The 22,488-nt window shown below is 48.1% G+C and overlaps 2 protein-coding genes and 1 long non-coding RNA gene across 8 annotated transcripts in view; 2 read left to right on the top strand and 1 right to left on the bottom strand.

Annotated features, from left to right (window-relative positions):
• Traf3ip3 (TRAF3 interacting protein 3) overlaps nt 1-17,000 on the top strand; it is a 25,060-nt gene extending 8,060 nt beyond the window's left edge. For 3 of the 4 annotated variants that reach the window (XM_050148243.1, XM_050148246.1, XM_050148245.1), the window contains 8 exons: nt 5,961-6,032; nt 8,154-8,294; nt 8,646-8,783; nt 11,117-11,252; nt 11,799-11,861; nt 13,496-13,552; nt 14,567-14,703; nt 16,865-17,000. In XM_050148243.1, the coding sequence (XP_050004200.1) occupies nt 5,961-6,032; nt 8,154-8,294; nt 8,646-8,783; nt 11,117-11,252; nt 11,799-11,861; nt 13,496-13,552; nt 14,567-14,703; nt 16,865-16,957 (837 nt within the window). In that variant the 3' untranslated portion in view covers nt 16,958-17,000. Of the gene's footprint in view, nt 1-5,960; nt 6,033-8,153; nt 8,295-8,645; nt 8,784-11,116; nt 11,253-11,798; nt 11,862-13,495; nt 13,553-14,566; nt 14,704-15,969; nt 16,077-16,860 lie in introns of all 4 variants that reach the window. The other variant, XM_050148247.1, reaches the window with a different exon arrangement.
• Nucleotides 8,793-19,191, bottom strand: CUNH1orf74 (chromosome unknown C1orf74 homolog). 3 transcript variants are annotated; one of them, XM_050148254.1, is made up of 2 exons: nt 17,512-18,972; nt 8,793-10,512 (listed from the first exon to the last, which is right to left on the bottom strand). In XM_050148254.1, the coding sequence occupies exon 1, from the start codon at nt 18,323-18,325 to the stop codon at nt 17,534-17,536; it is 792 nt and encodes a 263-aa protein (XP_050004211.1). In that variant the 5' UTR covers nt 18,326-18,972; the 3' UTR covers nt 8,793-10,512; nt 17,512-17,533. The 3 variants fall into 3 exon arrangements, with proteins under 3 accessions (XP_050004211.1, XP_050004213.1, XP_050004212.1); XM_050148256.1 differs by lacking the exon at nt 8,793-10,512 and adding an exon at nt 19,113-19,191 and having other exon boundaries at nt 17,525-18,418; XM_050148255.1 differs by lacking the exon at nt 8,793-10,512 and having other exon boundaries at nt 17,525-18,418; nt 18,900-19,037.
• LOC126505390 (uncharacterized) lies at nt 18,112-22,488 on the top strand. Its single transcript, XR_007592891.1, has 3 exons — nt 18,112-18,249; nt 18,727-18,802; nt 18,969-22,488. It is a non-coding gene; the product is annotated as an uncharacterized lncRNA (long non-coding RNA).

Raw genomic sequence — 22,488 nt, 5'->3', positions numbered from 1 at the left:
CCTTTCTCTTCAGAAAAAGGGCAGGTCTCCCCATGTATATGGGCCAGCCACGGCATATCGAGTTGTCGAAAGACTAGGCGCCTCCCTTCCTATTAAGTCTAGATGAGGCAACCCATCTTTATACTAACTTTTAACTAAAAACGCCAAAGAACTTCTGAGGCGTACCATATTAGGATTTGCCATGTTAAAACTTAAAGTGGAAATTTATGAATATTAATTTAGAAATAACAACAGTCAAGCATCATATGCTAACTTAAGTTATGTATTTTGATGGAAAGCTTTGTTTCAAAAAGGAAAAATTAGAGAAGTACATGGTTGTACATTCTCAATACCTAGTTAGTGGGTTTTCTGTAATATGATAATACGTTTCTCCACCAATGCAGTAAGCCAGATCAAGTTGAATTAAAAAGTAAAAGAACAGGTATATTTGAGCAAGGCCTGGAGAAGTCACGCAGCCAAGCTAAAGCAGAAAGCTATATACCCTGTTGGCAAGGAGTGATGATGTCCTCCACAAGCCCAGGTATAGTCAAAAACTGACCACTTTAGGAGGGGTCTTGGGCTACTGGCATCTTCAGGGGAGGAATTGTTGGAGGAGGCCACTTGTTTGTTTCCCGGCTGCCCAGAAACCGAAATAATCACACAGAAACTGTATTAATTCAATAACCTCTTGGCCTAATTGTTGTAGGGAGGGGGCCACTTGTTGGTTCCCGACCACTTAGCCCTGAAATAATCACACAGAAGCCACATTAATTAAATCACTGCTTCGCCCATTAGCTCTAGCTTCTTATTGGCTGACTCTTACATATTAATAATCCATTTCTATTCATCTGTGTATCACCACATGGCTATGACTTACTGGCTAGAGATCCCTCTGGCTCTGGTGGGACTACATGGCTTCTATCTGACTCCGCCCCCTTTCTTCTCCAGCATTCTAGTTTAGTTTTCCCAGCCTAGCTCTGTTCCCCTATAGCTCTGCTATAGGTCCAAACCAGTTTCTTTATTAACCAACGATATTCACAGCATACAGAGGGGAATCCCACATCGAGGAGCTGCTGCTGCAACAACAATACACAACTGGCCTTCTTAGCACTTTTGGAGACTCTCTGAGAGGGCAGGGTTTGGAGAGAGAATTGGGGCTTTCCAGATCAAGCAGGAGTGAGCTGCAGGTTCCAGACAAACACTAGCTGAACAGAAGACACCTAAACTCTATTTCCTTCTCAGTTCAACCTCTTGTGAGCACTCTTTCAATTGCAGTATTTGAAGGCAGTCAGTGTCATGGAGAATGTCCTGAAAAGGGAAAGGCCTTGCAGATAGATCCCTTGAAAGAGTCTGTAGAACCCTCCTGTGTTCAGCAAAGGATAAGTTGGTGCCACCAAAGTCTAAGGCAGCAGGTGTGTTCAGCCAGAACATGCAGCCTCCCAGGCCTCCCCGCAGCTCACTGAGGAAGGTTTATGCTTAAAGAAATGAAGGCGGGCAGCTGGAACAATCCCAGAGGTTTGTGGTGACACAGAAGGCCACCACTCGCCCTTGGAGCCAAGTCATCCCTCCTTACACCAGTCACCGAGCCTGGATTCGGAGTCTCTCTGGTGCAGGCCCTGTTTGCCTTTCCCACTGGCAGAGCAGGAGCCAGAGTCCGCAGCCGGGCACTCCAGTGGCTGAGCTAAATTGAGATCATCTCCCCCATTGGTTTATAAGATGCTCGGTAATGTCCAGCTCTAGGCTGGGGGGTTCAGGAACAAAACGAAACCGAGTCCTTACTCTGAAAGACTCATGCCTCAGTAAGGGAGAGATACAGCAGGCAGCTCTGGTGAGACCAGGCTGCGAGTGTGTGCGCAGCCCGACAGAGAAAGAGAGCGATTCTGTCTGAGGTAGAGAAAGGAAGGCTCTGTGGAAAGAGGCCATTTCTGCTGGGTCTTAGGGGTCACCAGCTCAGGAGTGGCTCGATGATGGGGGCAAGCAGAAGAGTGTTTAAGGAATTGGGATATTTATAGGCCTGGGTGTGGCAAAGCGCTGGGTGTAGTGCAGTGTGACGGACAGGAAGGGGTCCCATCTGAAGAGCGGCAAAGAAATACCTCTCTCACACTTTCAGAACAGGAGGCTTGACCCTTCGCTGTCAAGGTTTGTTTCAGACCCAATGTGCAGACTCTGTTGCAGAAAACACACGTGCATGTCTGTATGTGGATGTGCATATGTGTCCCAGCAGATACCTTGTACTGAGGACCCATGAGATCGCACACCACCCCCGGTTGAGAAACACAGTCACAGGCAGGAAGCGGGGCGGAAGTTAACATTCACTCAGAGTTGAAAGCAGGGCCTTACTTATTCTGCCATGCCTGCTTGTCTTTCTGAAGGGGAAGAATCTGGTCTGTGCTTGTAGTTTATCTAAACAAAGGCCTGTGGCTGAGTGAGGGGTGGAGCCCTAGAGAGGCCTAGAGGAGCCTAGGTCAGCTGTGCTTAGAGAGTGGAAGTGAGGCAGATACGTTAAGAGCTATTTATGTAGCGCTCAGGAATCTGAGGCAGGAGGATTCTAAACTTCAGGCCAGCCTGGGCTGTATGTTGAGACCCTGTTTGGCTGTTGTTGCTGCTGCTGTTGTGTTTTCAGCCTTTTAACCATAAACTTGGAGGGGGCGTTATGTTACCCCGGGCTCCAGACGAAGAGCTGCGGCTCCTCTGGCCTTGTTTCCTCTCTCCCACCTTCCTATCCTTCCCAGCTCTCACATCCACCCTTTTCTTCATCCTCCCACCCCACGCTCCCTGCTTCCTGTTTTTAAGAAAAGTCATTGTTAGCTGTTCAGTTGAGAGTCCTTGCTTCTCCCAAAACAAAACACTTCAACTCCATCCCTCCCAAGAAGGGCTCAATATTAGCGAAACTGTGGCCCCATTTGGTGATTCTGAGAAAATACTTGAATGAATGAGGCCAGCATTGGGACTCGGACCTCAGCCAAGTGTCGTCTTTGTCCTTCCATTTGATTCTGTGTATGAATCTCCAGCTTCTCATGTAGAGATGATGTTCACAGCAAGCTCTCCATCAGAGCCCCAGAGTCAGTGCCCCCCGAGTCACTCCTGGAGCTGCTGGGAACCCAGAGCTGGGTCTGACCACTAGAACAGATGCAGCTATGCAGGAGAGGAAGCTGGGGTGGATCTGCGAAGCGGAACTGAGAGCTTGAGATGACAGCGCAGGGGGAACTGGCTCTGCACCCTATGCAAACTCTGTGAGAGCAGAGATGAGCCATGGGCTAAGGCTTCCAGGGTGAGGTGTGCTGTTTCTGGAAATAGATATGAGGCAGGGGACGGACCAGCACCAGGTGTGTGTGGTCTCCCCATTGCCTTTCCCCACCAGGGTGGCCTGTCTGAGGCGATCCAGACTCCTGGATAGGGTCCACAGCAGCCTGTAGAACTTCTTAAGTCTCCAACACTAAAGTCAGCATGGGGAGACTGAGGGGTAAGGGACTGCTCTATTTGCAGCAACTTGGCTTCAACATTCCTGCTTGCCTTAGGGAGTCTGGAGCTGTGGGCCAGGGATTTTGTTCATGCTGTAGATTTGGGTGGCAGCCCCTAGCCCTACTTGAAGGGGCTACCATGAATCATCTTGTATTGCAACATAAATGGAAAAATAATCTGGGGTTGGGTTGAAATGCGCAAATACTTGGAAGAGGAAAATACTGAATGAAAGTGATCCTACAGACTAGGGAACTACCCAGAGGACATTTCCAGGATACTGTCTGGAGCCTGTGTTCCTTCCAGGCTATAAGGCGGCAATCTTTAAACTTGGTGGGTGTAGCTGGCGGAGTCTGTTGGGAGACCAGCACAGAGGGTGGCAGGGCGGGGCTAGCTGGGTTCAGGGCCTGCAGACTGACAATGAACAGGCCCCTCTGGGGAATGTAGCTGCTCTACCAGTTAGGCCTGGGCCTGAACAGTGGGAGCCTTTGTCCTCCTCTCATTTGTCCCAAGCCCTGTGGTTATTGTAAATGCCAAATCTCTTACTCTCGACGCTTTCCCACATGCAGCTGAGAAAAACATTAATAATAGGGGGCACTTTAAAAATTGTTTTTGGCAAAGGCTTTTGCTTTTTGCAAGGTCCAGCTGAGTAACACAGGAAGCCGAACGGATGGGGTCTCCCCCTGGTCCCCACGGTCAGAAGACTTAGACAAGTACAATCAAAACAGGAGTGATACCACTTCCTGCCTTCCCCAGGCACCTCCAGTCCCAGCACCAGAGGCCCCCCTCACCCCGGAGGCCCTCTTCTGCCCCTAGTCTTTACAGCCGTGGCCCACCAAGAGTGTTGGGACTGTTCGCCAATGACAGGAGCCACGGCATCCAGGGCTGGAGAAAGGTTCCCGAAGAGTCCCACAGGACTAGGGTGGAGCAGTCAGAGGAAGAAACGTGAAAACCACTTACAGGTTCATGACCAAATCTCTAAAACAAAACAAAACAAACAAACATGTTCTTGTTAACAGCACCCCCACGGCCCCAGCCAGATACACCTAGGGTAAAACTCAGTTTGGCAAAGGGGATGTCTACAAGTAGAAGCAACAATGTACATGAAATGTAAAAGACTGAAAACCAGAATTGTACCTCTACCCACCCTTCTCCACTTGCTCAAGAAATGCCTTAAAGTTCCCTCAGGCTCCACAAGACCTGGGGCACGCAGGGGGTGATGGGGAGGGCAGACAGATGAGACCATTAGATAGACCCAGCTTTTGAATATCTCCGTGGCTTTCCCAGAAGCCCCCTTACCCCTCCCTGGGCCCACTCCTACTCTGCTTAATATCTCTAAGTTCATTTCTCACTTTTTACACTTTCTCACTGGTGTCCTGTCAAGGAGGAAAGGACACACACGCACGCGCGTGTGCACATACACACATGCACGCGCGCGCACACACACACACACACACAAGAGTACAGTCAGAGTCCTCCACAGCCACAGGTTCCACAGCCTCATATTCATCCAACACTGGATCAAGAATAATTGAAGGAAAAAAATCCTGTTTTTCTTGTTTTTCATGTAATTAGTCTCAAGTCAATACATTATACATTTACGCTGTGTTTCCACTGTACTGTGAGTGAGCCAGAGACAGTTTTAAGCATACAGGAAGGCATACATAGGCTATTGGTAAGTGCTACACACTGGGACTTGAGCATTCTGAGGGGTTCTAGGAACTAATGCTCAGTGGATATGAGGTGTGTGCAATGTAAGGGCCACCCCTACAGAGACCTCTGCCCCACAGCCCTGCCCGGCCTGAGATCAAGGTATGCCACCAGTGTCACCAGTGCCAGGCTCTCCCTTTGTCTCTCTTGGTTTGCAGATACCCTCTTGTCTTCAGGTGCTCTCCCCTTGGTATATCCTGGCACTCTGATCTTGTTTTATAAAAACACTGCGAAACCAGACTTGACTGCATGTTAACTTCTTAGAAGGCTTACCTCCAAATTTCGTTCCATCCTGGAGTACTGCAGCTCTCTGCAGCCTTCCGGCCTGAAGGGCAAACGCAGTTCAATCAGCGCGTAACAGGACATTGTAGCAAATACAGATTCTCCCCAGGAGCAACAAACAGGACATTGTAGCAAACACAGTTTCTCCCCAGGAGCAACAAACAGGACATTGTAGCAAACACAGATTCTCCCCAGGAGCAACAAAGGTAGGGGAAGCTGCAGTGCAGGTGGGGGGGGGGGGGAGAAATGACAGCTTAGGACCCTCCCTGCCGGTGGTCTTCTCTGCTGCCTGGGCCACTTGATAGAGAAACTGAAAGTACAAAGAGAGTCTGGAACCAGTCTGGATGGCCCTTGGCCTAGCAGAGTGAGGGAGAAGGCTAACTTCCCCTGAGAGATCCTCAGCTGTCTCTGCACTTGCAAGGGTTCAGCCTGCCAGCACCCACGGCAACCCACAGAGCCCCATGGTAACAAGCTTCAGCCGTGTCTGTGTTTTCAGGCCTTACTTTACTAACTCATCCTGTTTACTTCAGGGGCAGCTTAATGAAGACAAACTGAAGGGCAAACTAAGGTCCCTGGAAAACCAGCTCTACACCTGCATGCAGGTAAGCGCTCTGAAGAACACTTCTACCACATTGATGTCAATAGGATGAGAACGTTTGAGTCTTCCTCCTGCCTTCTAAACACTCCACCAGATGGAGACTGCCACACCTCCACTCTTGTCCGTTCTCACATGGGTCCCTAGTTAGCTACGTCACTATCTCCACGGTTCCTTCTGTATCCTAGCATGCACTGCTGTAGCCCGGGAAGGACACCCAGCACTAGGCGTGATGTTGGCTCCTGGGGAGATGTGGGGAACAGTCCTTAGGGTGTGTGCCGCGCAGTCTCCAGAGGCCCAGCCTGATAGCAGGGGAAGAAGACGTGACAGGAATCTGCAAAAATAACATTGATCTTGGGAACGAGTTGTTTTTAGCAACCTGGAGGAAGCAAGGGGCACAAGAGTCTGGAAGAAGGGAATCCTGGTTTTCCTTGTTAATATTCGGCTTCAGTGATCTCTTGATTTGGCCTAATTTCAGGTTACAAAAAAAAAAAAAATAGTTCCCCTGACAGGTAGAAAGAAAGTGGGAGAGCAGGGGCCAGCAAGACAGCTTCCTAAATGAGAGCCCTTGCCACCAAACCTGACAACCTGAGTTCCATCCCTGGAACCCACGCTGTAGGAGGAGAGAAATGTACCCCTTCACAAATTGTCCTGACCTCTTTTCACACTCTATGACAAGTACGTGTACACACACACACACACACAAATATTAAAGGAAAAGTAGGTAAGTAGGGAATGGGTGGGCTTCTCTCATCTAGAGCTAGAGGGATCCGCACTTTCCTACATGGCTGGGAACAGCTTATATTGTCTGTAGTCTTCCTGGTCTACACATCTGCTCACTTTCCAATGTGAGCTGCTTTGTTAGGCTCTTATTAGCTAAAATATGCCAACCAAACTTGTAAGAGGCCATCAAGCAAGCCAGATTGCAAGTCTTTAGTTTGTTGTTTGAGAAAGGTCTCATCATTAAGCTGGCCTTGAACTTGGGATCCTCCCACCAGCCTCCCAGTGCTGGAGTTACAGGCATAAGCAACTGTGCTCAGGTACTCATCGATTTTCTATTGGAAAGGAAGCAGGTCGGCGACGACTGTTATTAAGTTCGATAACTAGGACACCACCATGCCTGACTTCAACCAGTCTCTCTCTGGTTTGATTTTTAATGAAAAACCCAAAAAAAGCAGAGCACCCTTTCAGATACAAATACAAAATTTCTGACAATCCCAAAGTGAAACAAAAATGGCTCCTAATGCTCCTTCCTCCGTCTCCGTTCTCTGGGTTCTCCCAGACAGGTCTAGCACTAACTGTGAAAGCTGCCTGCCTTCCTCACAAATCAAACCCAAAAGGTAAAACACAGGCACCCAACTTCAGTGGATCTGCAAATCTAGTTTATCTGGTTTGGGGGTATTTTCCTTGGTCATAAAACCAGGGGAAACATTTCACCTGACAGTCGTGGTGCACGCCTTTAGTCCCATCACTTGGGAGGCAGAGGTAGGAGGATCTCTGTGAGTTCTAGGCCAGCCTGGTCTACAGCGTGAGTTCCAGGCCAGCCAGGGCTGTAACACAGAGAAACCCTGTCATAAACAAACAAACAAAAAAACAAAAAAACCAAACCAGGGGAACATTTAATGCAGATGTAATACGACTTTTAGAACACTAAGTAGGCCCTCAGAGTCCCGGGACGTTTTCTTTCAGGCAGCAATGTGTCTCCATTTGGAAACTGTTTCCAGTGCAGTGAGGGAGATCCATCCAAGGGCGGAGCAGTGAGGAATGGGTCCCATGCTCACGAATGCCAGTACGTCAGTGCTCAGCAAAGCCACCAGAGCTGGGGATGGAGGAGTTAGGGGAGATTTAACAGACGTGGTGCATGCCCTGAGTCTGGAGCTCAGCAGAGGCGAACCAGCTGAGAGGACAGAGGAGGAGGCAGCTGCAGAAGTACCCTGCCAATGGCAGGCACCTCTCAGACACCCTAAGGGATTCCTCTGCTCAGCTCCAGCCTGAAGAAAAGGCCTACCAGACAACTGGTGTCTCTGCCCTGGAAACAGGACCTGCATCATTCATTCCCTGTGTGTGTCCCAGCTGTCGGGTGGGCAGAAGTTCACTGTGTATTTGTCGGATTGCTTCTGGTTTACAGAAACATACTCCCTGGGGAATGAAGAAGGTGCTGCTGGAGATGGAAGACCAGAGAAGCAATTATGAGCAGAAGGCTAAGGAGTCGCTGCAGAAAGTGCTGGAGGAGAAAATGAGTGTGGAGCGGCAACTTCAGAGTGTGCAGGTGGGGACGCTGTGCATGTGGGGACGCTGTGCATGTGGGAACGCTGAGCAGGTGGGGACGCTGTGCAGGTGGGGATGCTGTGCAGGTGGGAACGTGGGGACGCTGTGCAGATGGGGACTCTGTGCAGGTGGGGACACTATGCAGGTGGGGACGCTGTGCAGCTCTGGGAGCCGGGACCCTGGGGGCAGGGAACAGTCCCCAGAGCAAGGTGGCCAACTACACACTCCAGAGACCATACTCCTCAAGCTCATCCTGCATTTTAAACTACAATATAAGCAAATGCAGAATTCAGTGTGTTCACTCTCTCTAAGCGTCTGCTCCTTGGGAACACTCTCCTCTGGTCTCTTTCAGCTGTCCCTGGCTTTTGCTGAGCAGAAGTGTGAAGAGTGGAGGAGTCAGTACGAGGCTCTTAAGGAGGACTGGAGGACCCTAGGGGAGCAGCACAGGGAGCTGGAGAGTCAACTGCATGTGCTTCAGTCCAAACTACAGGTACTGGGCTCTTAGCATGGGAGGGGAAGGAGGGCAGGAGTGAGGGAAAGGGTCTGGGGAGAAAAGATGCTCCAGGGTTGGGCCCCAAAGGCTTCATACGTGCAACAAGGAGCTTTCCAGTCTTCACCCCACGGTCCACTTAGTACTAGACCCACTGTTCTGCCTCTGAACTGTGATTCTGTACTTAGAACTAATGCCTGCACTGCTCATGCAAAAGAACTAAGTACCCACTGGAAAGGCATTAGCCAGATACAAATGCCTGGGCTGGAACCGCCACTGAATTGCACCCTAAGTCAGACACCACCCCAGCAGAGTACGCAGTGCACAACTTAAATGTTACTAACTTATTTACAGGTATTAACACATCCTGCCAATGTGTTTCTTATCAAATTACTGTAAACCCTTGACATACTCAAAAGTTCCTATGCTTTCAATTTGTCGCCTTAGAAAACCTAATTACTCTCGATAAGCCTGCTTCCTCATCAGCAAAATAAGGGTGATAGTCTTCCTATCACAGTATTATTGCATGAGTTAAATATGGATAGCCACGCGAAGTGTTTAGCATAGTCTATGGTACTATGAGCACTTGATACAGGTTAACGATTACTTTGCGTGTGTTACTTCTGGCCTGGGTGGAGACCTAGCATTCCTAGCTATCTAAAACCAAGAGTTAACCCACTGGAGTTGTTCAATCATCTGGCTAATTACCCCTCAGGAAGGCAGAGTCACCTTAACCCACGACAAAGAAGGAAGAATAATCAACCATTTAATAAGAGGTGCACTTTCCTTCCCGGGAAACCTGCCCATTTTTCTGAGTTTCCCAGAAAAGTGTAATCTTTCATCTCCTCTCTCTTTCTAATACTTGCCAAAGTCAAGGTATGCTTCCAGAACACTCTGGGCTTTCTTACTCTTTTTCTCTGAAGTTATTCTCTGTCTCTCCTCTTTGCCATATGGCTGTTTGCCAAACCGCCAAGCCTCCATCCCTAACTCAAAAGTCGTGGCTTTCTTTTCCTCTTCCTCATCTCTGCCCTCTAGGCAGCTGCTGAGATTTTACAGTACGCCCATCATCACCGTTGCTATTGTTTGGGGTATTTTCCTTTTAACTAAGAAAAAGCTTCTTTCAGAATCTGTTCTTTTTTTAACATTAACCACCTTTCTTCAATTTTTATATTCTTGAGAGTTTAATTTCTATCTTCCTTTTCCTCCCTCCAAACCTTCCCATATATCATTCCCTGCTTTCCTTAAAATTCATGGCCTTTTTCATCGATTATTACTGCATGCCTAGATGTATGTGCATATATATATATATATATATATTCCCAAATAGGAACTTGCATGTATGATTTCAGGGCTGACCATTTGACTGGACAAACACCTGGTGTGCTCTTCCCTGGGAGAGACCCCCTCTCTGACCCAGCTGTCCTCAGTTGTCTGTGGTTGTTTTGTGGGGTCAAAGCCTCATGGGCTTTGCCCCATCCAGCATTGTCGTCCTTGTTCCCTGCACATTTGAGCCGACATGTTGAGGAGACTTTGTGGGCGTCATTTCTGATGTTGCTAGGAGATGAGCTCTCACAGCGAACTCCCTGATCCCTGATCCTCTGGCTCTTCGTCTTTCTGCGCGTCTTCTGCAATGTTCCCTCAGGTGCTGGGGACATGTTGTACATGTATCCGTTGAAACTGGGCTCCACAAGGATGCATTTTGATTGATTGTGATTTTCTGTAGTGGGCTCTGTTGCAAAGAGAAATTTCCTTGAAGTGTTAATTTTTTTTATTAACAAATCTAAGAACTCAGAGAGGAGACCCCAATTTCCCAGTAATATATGGCACCCCCGGTGGGGCTCCCCACAATCTTCAGTAACACATAGATTTCACTTACTTAGTTTGGAACTTTGAGGATCTGTCACCAAAGTGGATCTTTACAATTTCCCCCCAACAGAGCTCAGAAACCACACACACACACACACACACACACACACACACACACACACACACACGCAGGCACGCGTGCAGCTGATGAGAGAGGGAGCGCGACTCTTCGAGGCACAGATCTCACTGGGTGCACAGCACAGGGCTCTCTTCCTCACAACTGATCATGCTGAAAGTGAAGGCACAGTGGGACAGCTAGAAAAGTTCTGACTTGATTGGAGGTCTGCCGAGGCGCTGGGACACTATCCCCAGTAGATATCAAGTCAGATGCGCTGTTGGAAACATGAAGGATAGAGAACACGTCCCTGCATCCCAGGCTCTTAACGTTCTGCCGTCTTCTATTCCATGGCACCTGCTCGGTCTCCACGCACACTGACATGCCGCTGTGTGCCGCCGCCTCCTCTCAGGGAGCAGACAGCAGAGGCTCACAGATGAACCAGGCCCTGCGACTTCTAGAAAATGAGCACCAGGAGCTGCAGGCCACGATCGAGCGCCTGCAAGGGGACCGAGAGCAGCAGAGCTCCCACACCCAGGACCTACTAGGTACTCCTCTTCTTGGGGGTCCCACAACTTCAGGGGTGAGAACAACTGAATGAGCTCCGACACCAGGACCTACTAGGTACTCCTCTTCTTGGGGGTCCCAGGATCGTGAGAACCACAGCTGAATGAGCTCAGAGAGAGGAGTCTCGGGGGAGGCTTTGGTCTCTTGCCCTTATGATTCCATCTTTACTCAAGGGAAAGGCGGCTCTACCTTCATCACCCTAAATGAACATCAGTTGGGTTTCTCTAGGACCTTGTATGCTCTTCTCTCTGGCCTGTCCCTGTGGGCCAGACCACAGCTGCTCCCACGCAGGTCTCATGCCAAGGCCATATTCCTAATTTGAAAGGGAAAGGTTAGCACAAACACTGGCAGAACAAAGGCTTCCCAGCAGTGCCGGTGTGGGCTGACGGGACCCGGGGGCATGTGTACGCAACACTGTGTGTTCATGTGCGATGGTGCCCTTCCTCTTCAGATCCGAAAGGCCCTGGCGAGGACAGGACTGCTTCTCGGTTCCACCTCTGTTTCAGTCTGCATTCTTTCACTTTCAGATCGGCTAAAGCGGTCAGAGGAGGAGAAACAGGTCCTGGTGAGCAGAGTACAGCAGCTGCAGAGTAAGTGTCCTTGAGAGCCTGAAACCTGCACAGGCATCTTCCGGTGTGTGCGCCCACAAAGGGCATTCGAAGACAGGCCAGAGGCCCAGGCTCTGGTGTGTCCTGCTTCAGGGCAGTCTCGAGCCCACTTCCTGCAAAGGGAGGGTCATTTGCATAGCTCCTCACAAGTTATATGGTCGATTTCTTTCCCTGAGTTGTATAGTTGTATATTAGCATCTGTCCTTGTGTTTCCTCTCTAGTCTCCTCCTTTGTCAGTGACAACCATTTACATTCCTACAAGAATTCCGGCGCGCACGCGTGTGTGTGTGTGTGTGTGTGTGTGTGTGTGTGTGTGTGTGTGAACTGTGTGTGTGTGAACTGTGTGTGTGTGATGTAGGAAGAGTTGTGATACGTATGTGTGATGTGTGATGCGGTATGTGTGCATGCTATGTGTATGTGTGTGGTGTGTATGGGAGCCCATGAAATGCGCACAGAGGCAAGGGGGCTGGAGGGTGTTGAGCATCTTCTGTGTCACTCCCTGCCTTGGTCCCCCGAGAAAGGGAAGTCGCTGTCTCCCAGCCAGGCTAGCCAGCAAGCCCCAGTGATCTTCCCTCCGCTGCCCCGGACCTGACAGCATTAAGGTAACAGGAGCAAGAAGCCATGCCCTGTTTTACATGGATGCTGACAATTTAAATCCAGTCCTCGCGTGTGTACAGCTCTTCCGTTGCCCCAGCCCCAGGACTGTCCATTTTAAGAAGTATTAGGCGTTCTAAGATGGTTCTTTTGTTATACATTCCATGTGTTCACATGAACATGTCCCTCAGATCTTTCTCGCTAGAGCTGGTTCAGATGATAAGCATTCATTCAACCCCTACACGAGTCAGGCACCCTAAACATGTACTGGGGGCACAGCATAAGCAAAAGCAATCGATTCTTAAGAAACTTCCATTCTAAGCAAGTCCAGCAGTAGGGGCTTCCATGGAAAAGAAATCAAAGTGTGTCAAGTCAATAACTACTACAGAGAAAAAGCAGCAGTGTCAAGGCAAAATTAGTCATTGTCATGTAGAAGGTCATCTGAGAGCAAGTTCCTCCTAAAGCGAAATTAAGCAAAGACTCACAGGCAGAGGCTGACATAAGGACGGTGTATTTGTAATGAAATGACTTGGACAAAAACGAGCCATTTCTAATCCCAGCACTTGGAAGGCAGAGGCAGGCGGATCTCTGTGAGTTCAAGACCAGACTGGTCTACAAGAGCTAGTTCCAGGACAGGCTCCAAAATCACAGAGAAACCCTGAACCCTGTCTCAAAAAAAAAAAAAAAAAAAAAAAGCCGTTTCTGGAGTCTGCCATCCAAAATCAAAAAGCTGTCCAGAGGTTTGGCAACTTCTCTTTGGCTGTGCAGGTGGCTGGCTGGCTGACGTGTCTACGCATGCTTCCCCTGGAGCGTATTTCTTATAAGAGCAGCGGTTATCTGGACTAGGGCCAGTGTTAATGACCTTACTTTCACTTGGTTACCTTTTCAAAGACTCATCTCCAGGAAATGTCACATTACAGGAGTGAGGACTTCCACACAAAAATTCTGAGGAGCAGCATCCAGTCCCTCACAGATGGTGACATCTGGGATGTCTGACCCTGGCTTTGTCTGTCTCTCAACAGGTCTGCTTCAGAAACAGTCCTTACACCACCAAGAACAGGAGAAACTCTTAAAGAAAGGTCAGCAAATTTACTCGCACTAAATGTTGCTCTTCCTTTGTCTGCCTAGAGGCTGGGTATGGACTACATGACTTCTTGGGGTCCCACCCACTCCTGAGAGTCTGTGACGTCAGGGAGGTAGGGAAAAGTTTCTGACCCGGACATCTCAGGCAGCCTTCTACTCCGAGAGGTACATAAACTGGGAAAGGGTTTCTACTTTCTCTGAAAACATTGTCTGTGTTGAACATTTCAATAAATTGATTTTGAACTCACAATTTCATGTCAGTTTTTACACAGTTGATTTTATAAAATCACAGCCAGTTTAGCCCAAACCACACAGCACACAAGTCCTCTCGCTCACTCTAGCCCTGACCAGTCTGCTGCCCACGCCTGCCAGGGGCCCATCAGCCACACACAGGCCCCAGCGGCTCCTCGGTTAAGGACAGCACACAGCCTGCTGTTTTATTCTCACAACTCCTGGGTGTAATACAGGATTGTGCCCACATGGGGCAGACAAGAAAATAAAGATCTCTAGCCATATAAATCAAGGACTGAACTAAAACAATAACCCAGAACTTGACTCTAGTCCAGTGCTCTTTCCTCCAAAACCAGAACTACAAGGTGGCTGAAAAACCTAGCTTTAAACATTAAGAGGCAATCTAGAAAGACTTCCATCTTCAGGACACAGAGGTGAAAGGTGCAAAGAGTGCAGAGTTAGACAGAAGCACCGAGGAAACCTCGGTGTGAGACGCTAGATAACATGACAATAGAGAAACAATTTCCATTAGCAAGTATTCACTAAAATGATCAGATTAAGACAAGTTCAAAGAAAAATGAGATGTCAACCTTGCTTCAAGAAGTCTGAGGCCAGCTATGTGTCCAGGCCACAGGGCACACCAGAGCTCTTTAATGCAGAATGTTCTACTGCGTTCAGCAAAGGCAAGGACAAACCTGCCGTCTCCCTATTCTGCAAACCCTGAGGATTCTCAATGACAGGGTCAGCCCTCACAAACAAGGGTGTTGCTGCTCTTCTAGATCAGGCTTTACCTGTGTGGAATCCAAAGCTCTCCCTTGATGAAGCAAAGCCCGAGAGTACAGGGAAGGAGAAAGACTGGGAGCTCAGAGACCAGCTACAAAAGGAGACATCTCAGCTCCGGGCCAAGGAAAAGGAGGTGAGGAGGCAACCTCAGTGTAAGGGCTTATCCAGACTGTGAGTGCTCATCCAGGGCGTGAGTGCTCATCCAGACCGTGAGTGCTCATCCAGACTGAGTGCTCATCCAGGCCGTGAGTGCTCATCCAGACTGTGAGTGCTCATCCAGACTGAGCACTCATCCAGATTGTGAGGGTTGATCTAGATTCGTGGTTCTCAACCTATGGGTTGCATATCAGATATCTTGCAAATTAGATATTTACATTATGATTCGTAACAGTAGCAAAAGTACAGTTTTGAAGTAGCAACGAAATAATTTTATAGTTGTGGGTCACCCCAACATGAAGACCTATATAAAAAGGGTCTCAGGTTGAGAACCACTGATCTAGACTGTAAAGAGCAGGAAAACCTTCTGAGAGGCAACTGGAAGGCAGGAACTTCCAAGCTAAAATTGTGACTAGATGCCCAGAGGTGTTCATTTTCTTGTACAAATTTCTCTGCTCTTGAGTAGACTTGCAATCTTTCTCCTTCCTAACTGATAAGAACCCCTATCAAGGTTATATTGATAGACTATTATGAAGTCAACCAGAAGATAAACATATTTGACTAAACACATTCACTTCTTAAATTCTGTCACATACTAAGTGTCACAGTGCTTTTATCTTACATAGAATCTTTTAAACGGCAAACGCTGCCCTAGGAACATACTTCCAAACTCACACACCCTTGGAAGTGTGCAGAAGCAGCCAGCTCCCAAGGAGGAGAGACTTGTCCTCCAATGACTGCTAAGTCTTTCGTGCTGTAAGAAATGCGTTTTAGTACGCCCACTTGCAAAACACTTTCACAAAGTCATAGAAAAGCATGTGCACGGATTGGGCCAGTAAGCTGGCTCAGCAGGTAAAGGCACCTGCGGCCAAGCCTGATGACCTGAATCCAGTCCCTGGGACCCACATGGTAGAAGGAGAGAGGTGATTCCAGGGGTTGCCTTCCAACTCCCACACATGCACTGTAATATCAGCACACACGCAGACACACGCACATCAACAACAAATAATATAAAAAATTAAGCATTTCCATGCATCAAATGTAATATATGAAGCATAACCAATCATATAACTCAACATATTCCAGATAAACTGTGTGATAGGAAAACGACTAACTAAAATCTCTGAGAAAAGCGGGGAGAATGGCTCACTAAAAAAAGTGAAGGAGTACGGTACTCAGGGCAGTCCTCCTCCAGAGTTACGTCCCAGACTGAAACGGTGGCACTCTGTTCTGTTGTCCCCAGTGCAGAGAGCTGCATTCAGAGCTCGACATTCTCAATGACAAGCACCACTCCTGTCTTGGAAAGCTACAGCACTGTCAAGAAGCCCTGAGCCACAGCCAGGAGGGCCCATCCTTCTCCATAGCCCTACACGACACTGGGGTAGTTCCTTTTCCATGCCCAGTCTTACTGATAAAACACATCAGTTCACACCAACATCTGGTAGTCCTGCCCTGTTCCACTTATGCCAACAATATGGCGATATTAAATAATATATTATGGATAAATATGGACGAAATGCTGCCCATGGTCCACCCACACTAGATAGAGCCTACTCTGAAAGCCTGACATGTTCTAGACCCCAAACACACTGCGCATGCACAAACACGATGCTCAAAAGCTGCAGATGGTTTCAGAGCATTTGGGATTTGTGATCTAGGGCCTTATTAGGCCTGCTCAACTGGTAAAGTCCATACTTATGTTACAAAATGAAAAAAAAAGTAAAAATTTGAAACACTCCTAATCCCAAGCATTTCAGAAAAATGATACATAACCTGTATTGGCTCAAGTATAAAAGAGCTCTTTTGATTTATTATGAAAATACGGCAAGGGCAGGAGGAAGACTTAAAAAGCATTGAGGGACACAAAGAGAGTATTATGTTGGTGAATTATTTTCTACTTTGAATAGTCATATCAGCATTTAAATATCTGTCCCCTACTGGATATGAGTCTCTAGGCCACTAGTAAAATGGTTTTATCTCAAGGGAGGTGACAGAAAGTGGGAGAGACACTGAAGCAAAAATGTCTTTTCTGCCACCAACATAGGGCTTTCTGCTGTTAGAGCACCAAACACTGTTCTTGCCCGTCTTTCCTCTTAACTCAGAGATGCTCTCTCCTGTCTCCGCCTCCTTCCACACAGCGGCAGTGTGGCCAGTGGCTCCCGGTGCTGATGGTGGTGATGGCTACAGCACTGGTGGTGTTCCTGGCAAACAAAGACAGCCTGGGGATCTGAGGAACTTCTGGCGTCTGTCTGGGGGAAGCTAGAAGCAAACGACTCCCTGAAAAACTTGAGTTTTGGTACTTTACTTCAGTTTTCCCTTCAAGTGAATACAGATTCCTAGTTTTGTTTTGTTTTGTTTTGTTTTTCACCACGCTGTAAATAAACTTTATCTCACAAGACTGTTTTTCAGAACTGTGTATTTCTGGAAAACACGGCACACATATGACACCTGAACATTATGGTCTCATCTCCTAATTCAATTAGAGCTACATAACATGCGAAGGAATCAGCCATTCCCTTTTCCTCGAAGGCACCATCCACCAGGGCAGGTGTACTGCTTCATCTCCACAACACTCCTTGCCCCACTCTTTCCTTCTATTTCTTAGTCAATGAAAAACAGACACCTCTGCTAATACACAGGAACTCCTGACAGAAATGGAAAACATACTACTGCTGCCAGCAGCCATCCCCATTCACATATGTGGCCAAGGAACTGAACAACATTGTTCCCAAGACGCGCAGAATGATATGACATCTTCCACCCAGAGATAAGCATTCACTAATACCTTCTCAATGGGCAGAGTTAAGTCAGAGGGCCACGGCAGGCAGTGTGACTATCTCAGAGGAAATGCTGAGGTCGCCAAAGTCATTCTGAGTCCTAAATCGGGTTCTGAGCTCCTTCTCCCAGGTACTCAGAAAGTTCCTCAGGGCTGGGAACAAACTCTCTGGAACACTGAAGGAGTAGAGCAGAAGTGGAGGCTGAGCAGGCAGCCATGAAATCTGGACGGTGAACACCCGCAAGGGAGTCATGGCTAAGCAGTTGCCATCTCCGTAGTCCGGATGAAATGTGTAAGAGACAGGATAGCCCAGGAGTATCCCCAACACAGTGCAGAGATTCCAAGATGAGGAAGGCAGCTTGCTGGAGGAGACTCCCAGAGACACATGCTTCTGCAGTCCTTGAAAATGTGTGATGATCTCAGCTATGAGAGATTTCAAGTCCTGGAGCTGGTCCAGTGAACAGACAGAAGGATGAGGCTGGGAGCAGGAAACATCCACTAAGGCTGTGGTACCAAGCAGTACCTGCTCCAGATGCTGGCAGGCATGCTCAGGACTGACAATGAGATTATTCTCTCCAATCTCAAGAATGTGAAGTCCCAATGTCAGGAAGCCCAGCCTCTGCAGCTCCTCCAGATAGCTCTGGAGCGCCAACACTCCAGCAGAGTTGCAATCATAGAGAACAGCAGGCTTCAGCCCGCGAGCCACAGCCAACACCTCTCCTGCTAGGTGAAGACAGACAGCTCGAGGTGGGCCCTTTCTCTTTCTGGTACCCAGGGTCTGCCGAGCAGCTGCCACGAGCAGCTGCGGGCTTGGTGTTGACATGAGATCTGGAAGTTACGTGAAGCTCGGCCTCCTTAGCTAGCCACGGTTCCCTTCCCTGGGTCACAGTCCAGGCTCCAACACTTAAGGAAGAGCCTAGGAACAATGTGGTTGGGGGGAAATTATTAACACTATCAAGACAGGGTCACCAGTGCACCCCATTTCTCTGGCAGACTTAAGTTTTCCGAAGCGGTGCTTCTGGTCTTCTAGCCACATTTATATTGTCTCTGGCTTCGACTCTAACTTTTACCTGGTGCAGTTTACGCTTTGGGATTCGAACCTTAAGGCATCTTGGTCAGTCTCTGGTAAAAGTTACCACCATTTCTCTCCAAACTGCCCTTCAGACACAGAGCTCTGGGCTCCAAACGTCAGCTTTCCAACCCCCCCTTTCTCCCACTAAAAAGAGTTCTCACAGCAGCCTGATCAAACCAGCATAAGCAAGAATGCGGAGTAACCACCGCCTCGCCCTTAGACACACAGGTAAGTGGAAGCGGCTAGAAGTGGGGCAGGGCCACAGTTTAACACGACTGGGCCCGCCTTCCCTTCTGGGCAGACACGTTCCCTCCACCACACGTACCCACGCGTGAGATTAGAGACTAGTTACGTAAGGCAGAGGCCTGACTCAAGGCTTGTACTTCCGCTGCAGGTGCGGGGTCGCAGAAAGCCCTTCCGGCTCCCTGCCAGCGGCCAGGAAGGTAACTGGCCGTCCCACGCCCCACACAAAACCGCGAAAGCTCCACGGTTATGAGAAGAACCCCCAGCAAAGACAGTCTGACGCACGAGCACACACCACCCTTATCCGCCCTTCTGCGACGTCATTCAGAACGTAAACGCGAACGCAAGCCGGAACCACTGACGAGACCGTGGACAGGAACGGAATAGGAAGTACAGTCACCCCAGACAAACCCCTTCCGGTAGAACTGAAGCCGGCTGGGCTGCCGGGCGGAAGTGAGAGGTAGTTCCTGGACGAGCAACTATTTAGTCGGCAATGTAGTGGAGATGCCTCTTCTGTGAGCAATGCTATAAAGCTTCTTTTTATTTTGTTTTATTTTATTTTATTTTAATGCCCCTAAATCCTGGACGTGATAAGTTGAGTGCCAAGACCGTGAATATTCACTCCTTTTTAGCGAGTGCCATTAACTGCTGAGCCAGTATTATTTTACTTTGACAGCGTTTTGTGTAGCTGGGGCTGGCAGGGGACGGGACTTCTCCGGTTTATGCCGTGTTGGAGACTGAGCTCTAGATTTTAGGCATACTAACTAACACTCACTAACTGAGTGTGCCTAGGCGGGAGAGGTATTGCATTGTATAAAACAGCAACCCCATCTCGTGGACCTCAAGGCCCAAGAGTCCAGTTTGCTGATCATTTTAAAGAGTTTTTTGTTGTTGTTGTTGTTGTTTTTGTTTTTTTGTTTTTTTAACTTTCATTCATATGTTCGTATGTGTGGGTGCCTGAGAAGCCAAAAAAGGGAGTAGGATCACTCAGACCTGAAGTTAAAAGTATTGCGAGCTGCCCAACATGGGTTCTGGGAGCCGAATTCAAATCTTTGGAAGAAAAGTAAACGCTCTTACCCGCTGAGTCTCTATAGCCACCCTGTTGTGCTCTTTTGAGACAATGTCTTTCTATGTGCCCCTCAAATGTATGACAATCTTCCTGCCTCGGCCTCCAGAGTGCTGAGGTTAGAGTCTGTGCCACCATGCCCCCACAATAGGGGAATCAAACAAGAAGTGAAGATCCAGGGGCCAAGTGTACCAGGTAGTGGCGTACCTGCCTATCCTTGGAGCCAAAGTGCCACCATTTTCATGAGTTCATCTGTGCGGTCTTGCAAAAGAACATTTCAACTAGGCTTAACTGTTGACATTCCCTTGTAGAAGGAGGATCTTGAGACCCTCGCCGGAATACCCAGCCAATTCAACCAATTGAATGTTGTCTCAAGAAGTATCTAGGCTGGGAAAACATCGGAGGGCAGGGAGGGGAGCATCCTCTGGGAAGTCATAGAAGAGTTAACCTCCATACTGGGTGTAGAACTCCCATTGAGGCTGCTGCTTTTTGTTTTGCTTTGTTTTGTTTTTCAGGACAGGTTTCTCGTGTTACTGCTCTGTCTGTCCTGGAACTCGCTTTATAGACTGAGATCTGCCTGTCTCTGCCTCCCAAGCACTGGGATTAAAGGCCTGCACCCATCATGGCTGCTTTAAGGCCACCCATGCTCCTGCCGGCCACCCCTCACCCACTGCTCTGTGAGTAAGCCTAATGTGAGTCTTCATTGGTTCCCCAGATTGACTTCTGTGGAAATGTACCCCCCCATTTGTCACTGGGACCTTAGGAAGGGAGGTAAATGTTGCCTTGTCCCTTTCCCCAGAGAAAAATCTCACAACCAGATACTAAAGAAGGACACGTATTGACATAAGAAATTAAGGTCTTTAAACTACCAGCAATTTAACCTTAAAATCTTAAGGAAACTCTAGCCTGGAAAAAATGCCAATTTATGAGCAGCGGAATGGAGACCTGGACTGGAGGTTGGCTCTACCTTGCTGGTACCTTCAGACAGAAAAGGACCAACAGTGGGGTTAAAGACAGACAGCATGTAAGGAAGACCAGTTGTAGGGCTTGACAATCTAACTTAGGTTCTTAGCTCAGGGGGCATCAGATACTAAAAGTTGATACAACCAGTACTCTAGCTTTATATTTTTTCCTTTCCAATTTTATTTTATATCCCCATGGCAGTTAGCAATAAATCTCCAAGTTGGAAGACTTAGTTCATTTATTACAGCACAAATATCTGAGAACACACTGTATCAGACACTGCCGAAGGCCTGGCAGTCAGTCCAAGACAAACAGTCACGTAGAGCATAGGTGGTGAGGACTTTACACAGAACACAGTTATTCTGAAAGTTTAAGATGCTATGGGAACATACAACCAGGGACTTGATTATGGGGAGGAGCCCAGACTTGACATCTGCCCTCCCAGTTTACCTGCAGTGGGTTCTTTTTTAACTCTGAGTTAATCTAGAGTGCACATTGGAGGAAAAGGAGGTGCTAGGGAGAATCCTCCTCCCTCCTGAGTCTTGAGAGGAAGGCAAGGAAGAAAACAGCTCTGGAGGGAATGGAAGAGGCAGAAAACCGAACCCTAAAAGAGGATACCTGGTGTCTACCAAAACCAGAGAAAGCTTACTGAAGATGATCAGAGAAGATCCCTGCGTGTAACGTACTCTCCCAGCATCCTGGAAAAGATGCAAGACAAGGAAGGCCCTGGGCTGTCTAGTGAGGACCACACAAAAGCGTTCCTCCACCTAATGCACTCCTCAGCTTCCCATCACAGTCACGCACTGAGCGTTTGGTCCATGGCACTTCAGAACATTTTTCAACATCCTTTACCAGTTCTGGTTACCTGGGCTTCCCTAATAATCTGTTACATTTCAGGGGCTTGGGGGTGGGTGGAGGAAATGGCCCCATTCCACAGCTGCCCTTCCACTTTTCCTATAATGGGTTATTTTAACTTTGAGCTGCCACACATCAAGATTCCCTCACTTCAATTCACCAAGTGATGCTACTTCATGTTCCTCCAAAAGAAAAAAAAAGTCCCTATACCTTGTATGATTCCTGGTCTATAAAAATCCAGCTTTTAGACTTTTACCTAAATTTATCTTTTAAAAAATTTTTAGTTAGCACTTTGTGTATGTGTGTACAATTACGCCTTTTTTTTTTTTTTTTTTTTTTGGTTTTTCAAGACAGGGTTTCTCTGTAGCTTTGGTACCTGTCCCGGAACTAGCTCTTGTAGACCAGGCTGGCCTGGAACTCGCCTGCCTCTGCCTCCCGAGTGCTGGGATTAAAGGCGTGCGCCACCACCAGCCTCCACAGTCACCTTTCTTTTAACAATCTCTCAAAGGGTTTTAAACCAAAGCTTCAGCATCCTAAGTAAGCCTCATGGTCATCCAAGATCAGGTTGAGCTTTTAGACTTTAAATCCATCCCAACTTTCAGTGGCTTGAAAAACAGGAGGTGTGATTCTTAGTTTAAGGGCAGCAGACTATACACATGTGCACACAAATAGACATCAGTATTCAAGAGGATAGGGCCTATAACCGGAGATCCACATCGTTTTTCATCTGAGTCTTGGAGTTCAAATCCTAAGAAGTGGCTAGGGCAGACACTCTGAGACCCAGCTG

The sequence above is a fragment of the Alexandromys fortis genome, unplaced genomic scaffold (genome assembly GCF_014885135.2).
Source record: "Alexandromys fortis isolate MF-2015 unplaced genomic scaffold, M_Fortis_MF-2015_v1.1 scaffold_62, whole genome shotgun sequence".
In the NCBI taxonomy this organism is placed as follows: Eukaryota; Metazoa; Chordata; class Mammalia; order Rodentia; family Cricetidae; genus Alexandromys; species Alexandromys fortis.
This window is presented reverse-complemented; position numbering and strand designations above follow the sequence as displayed.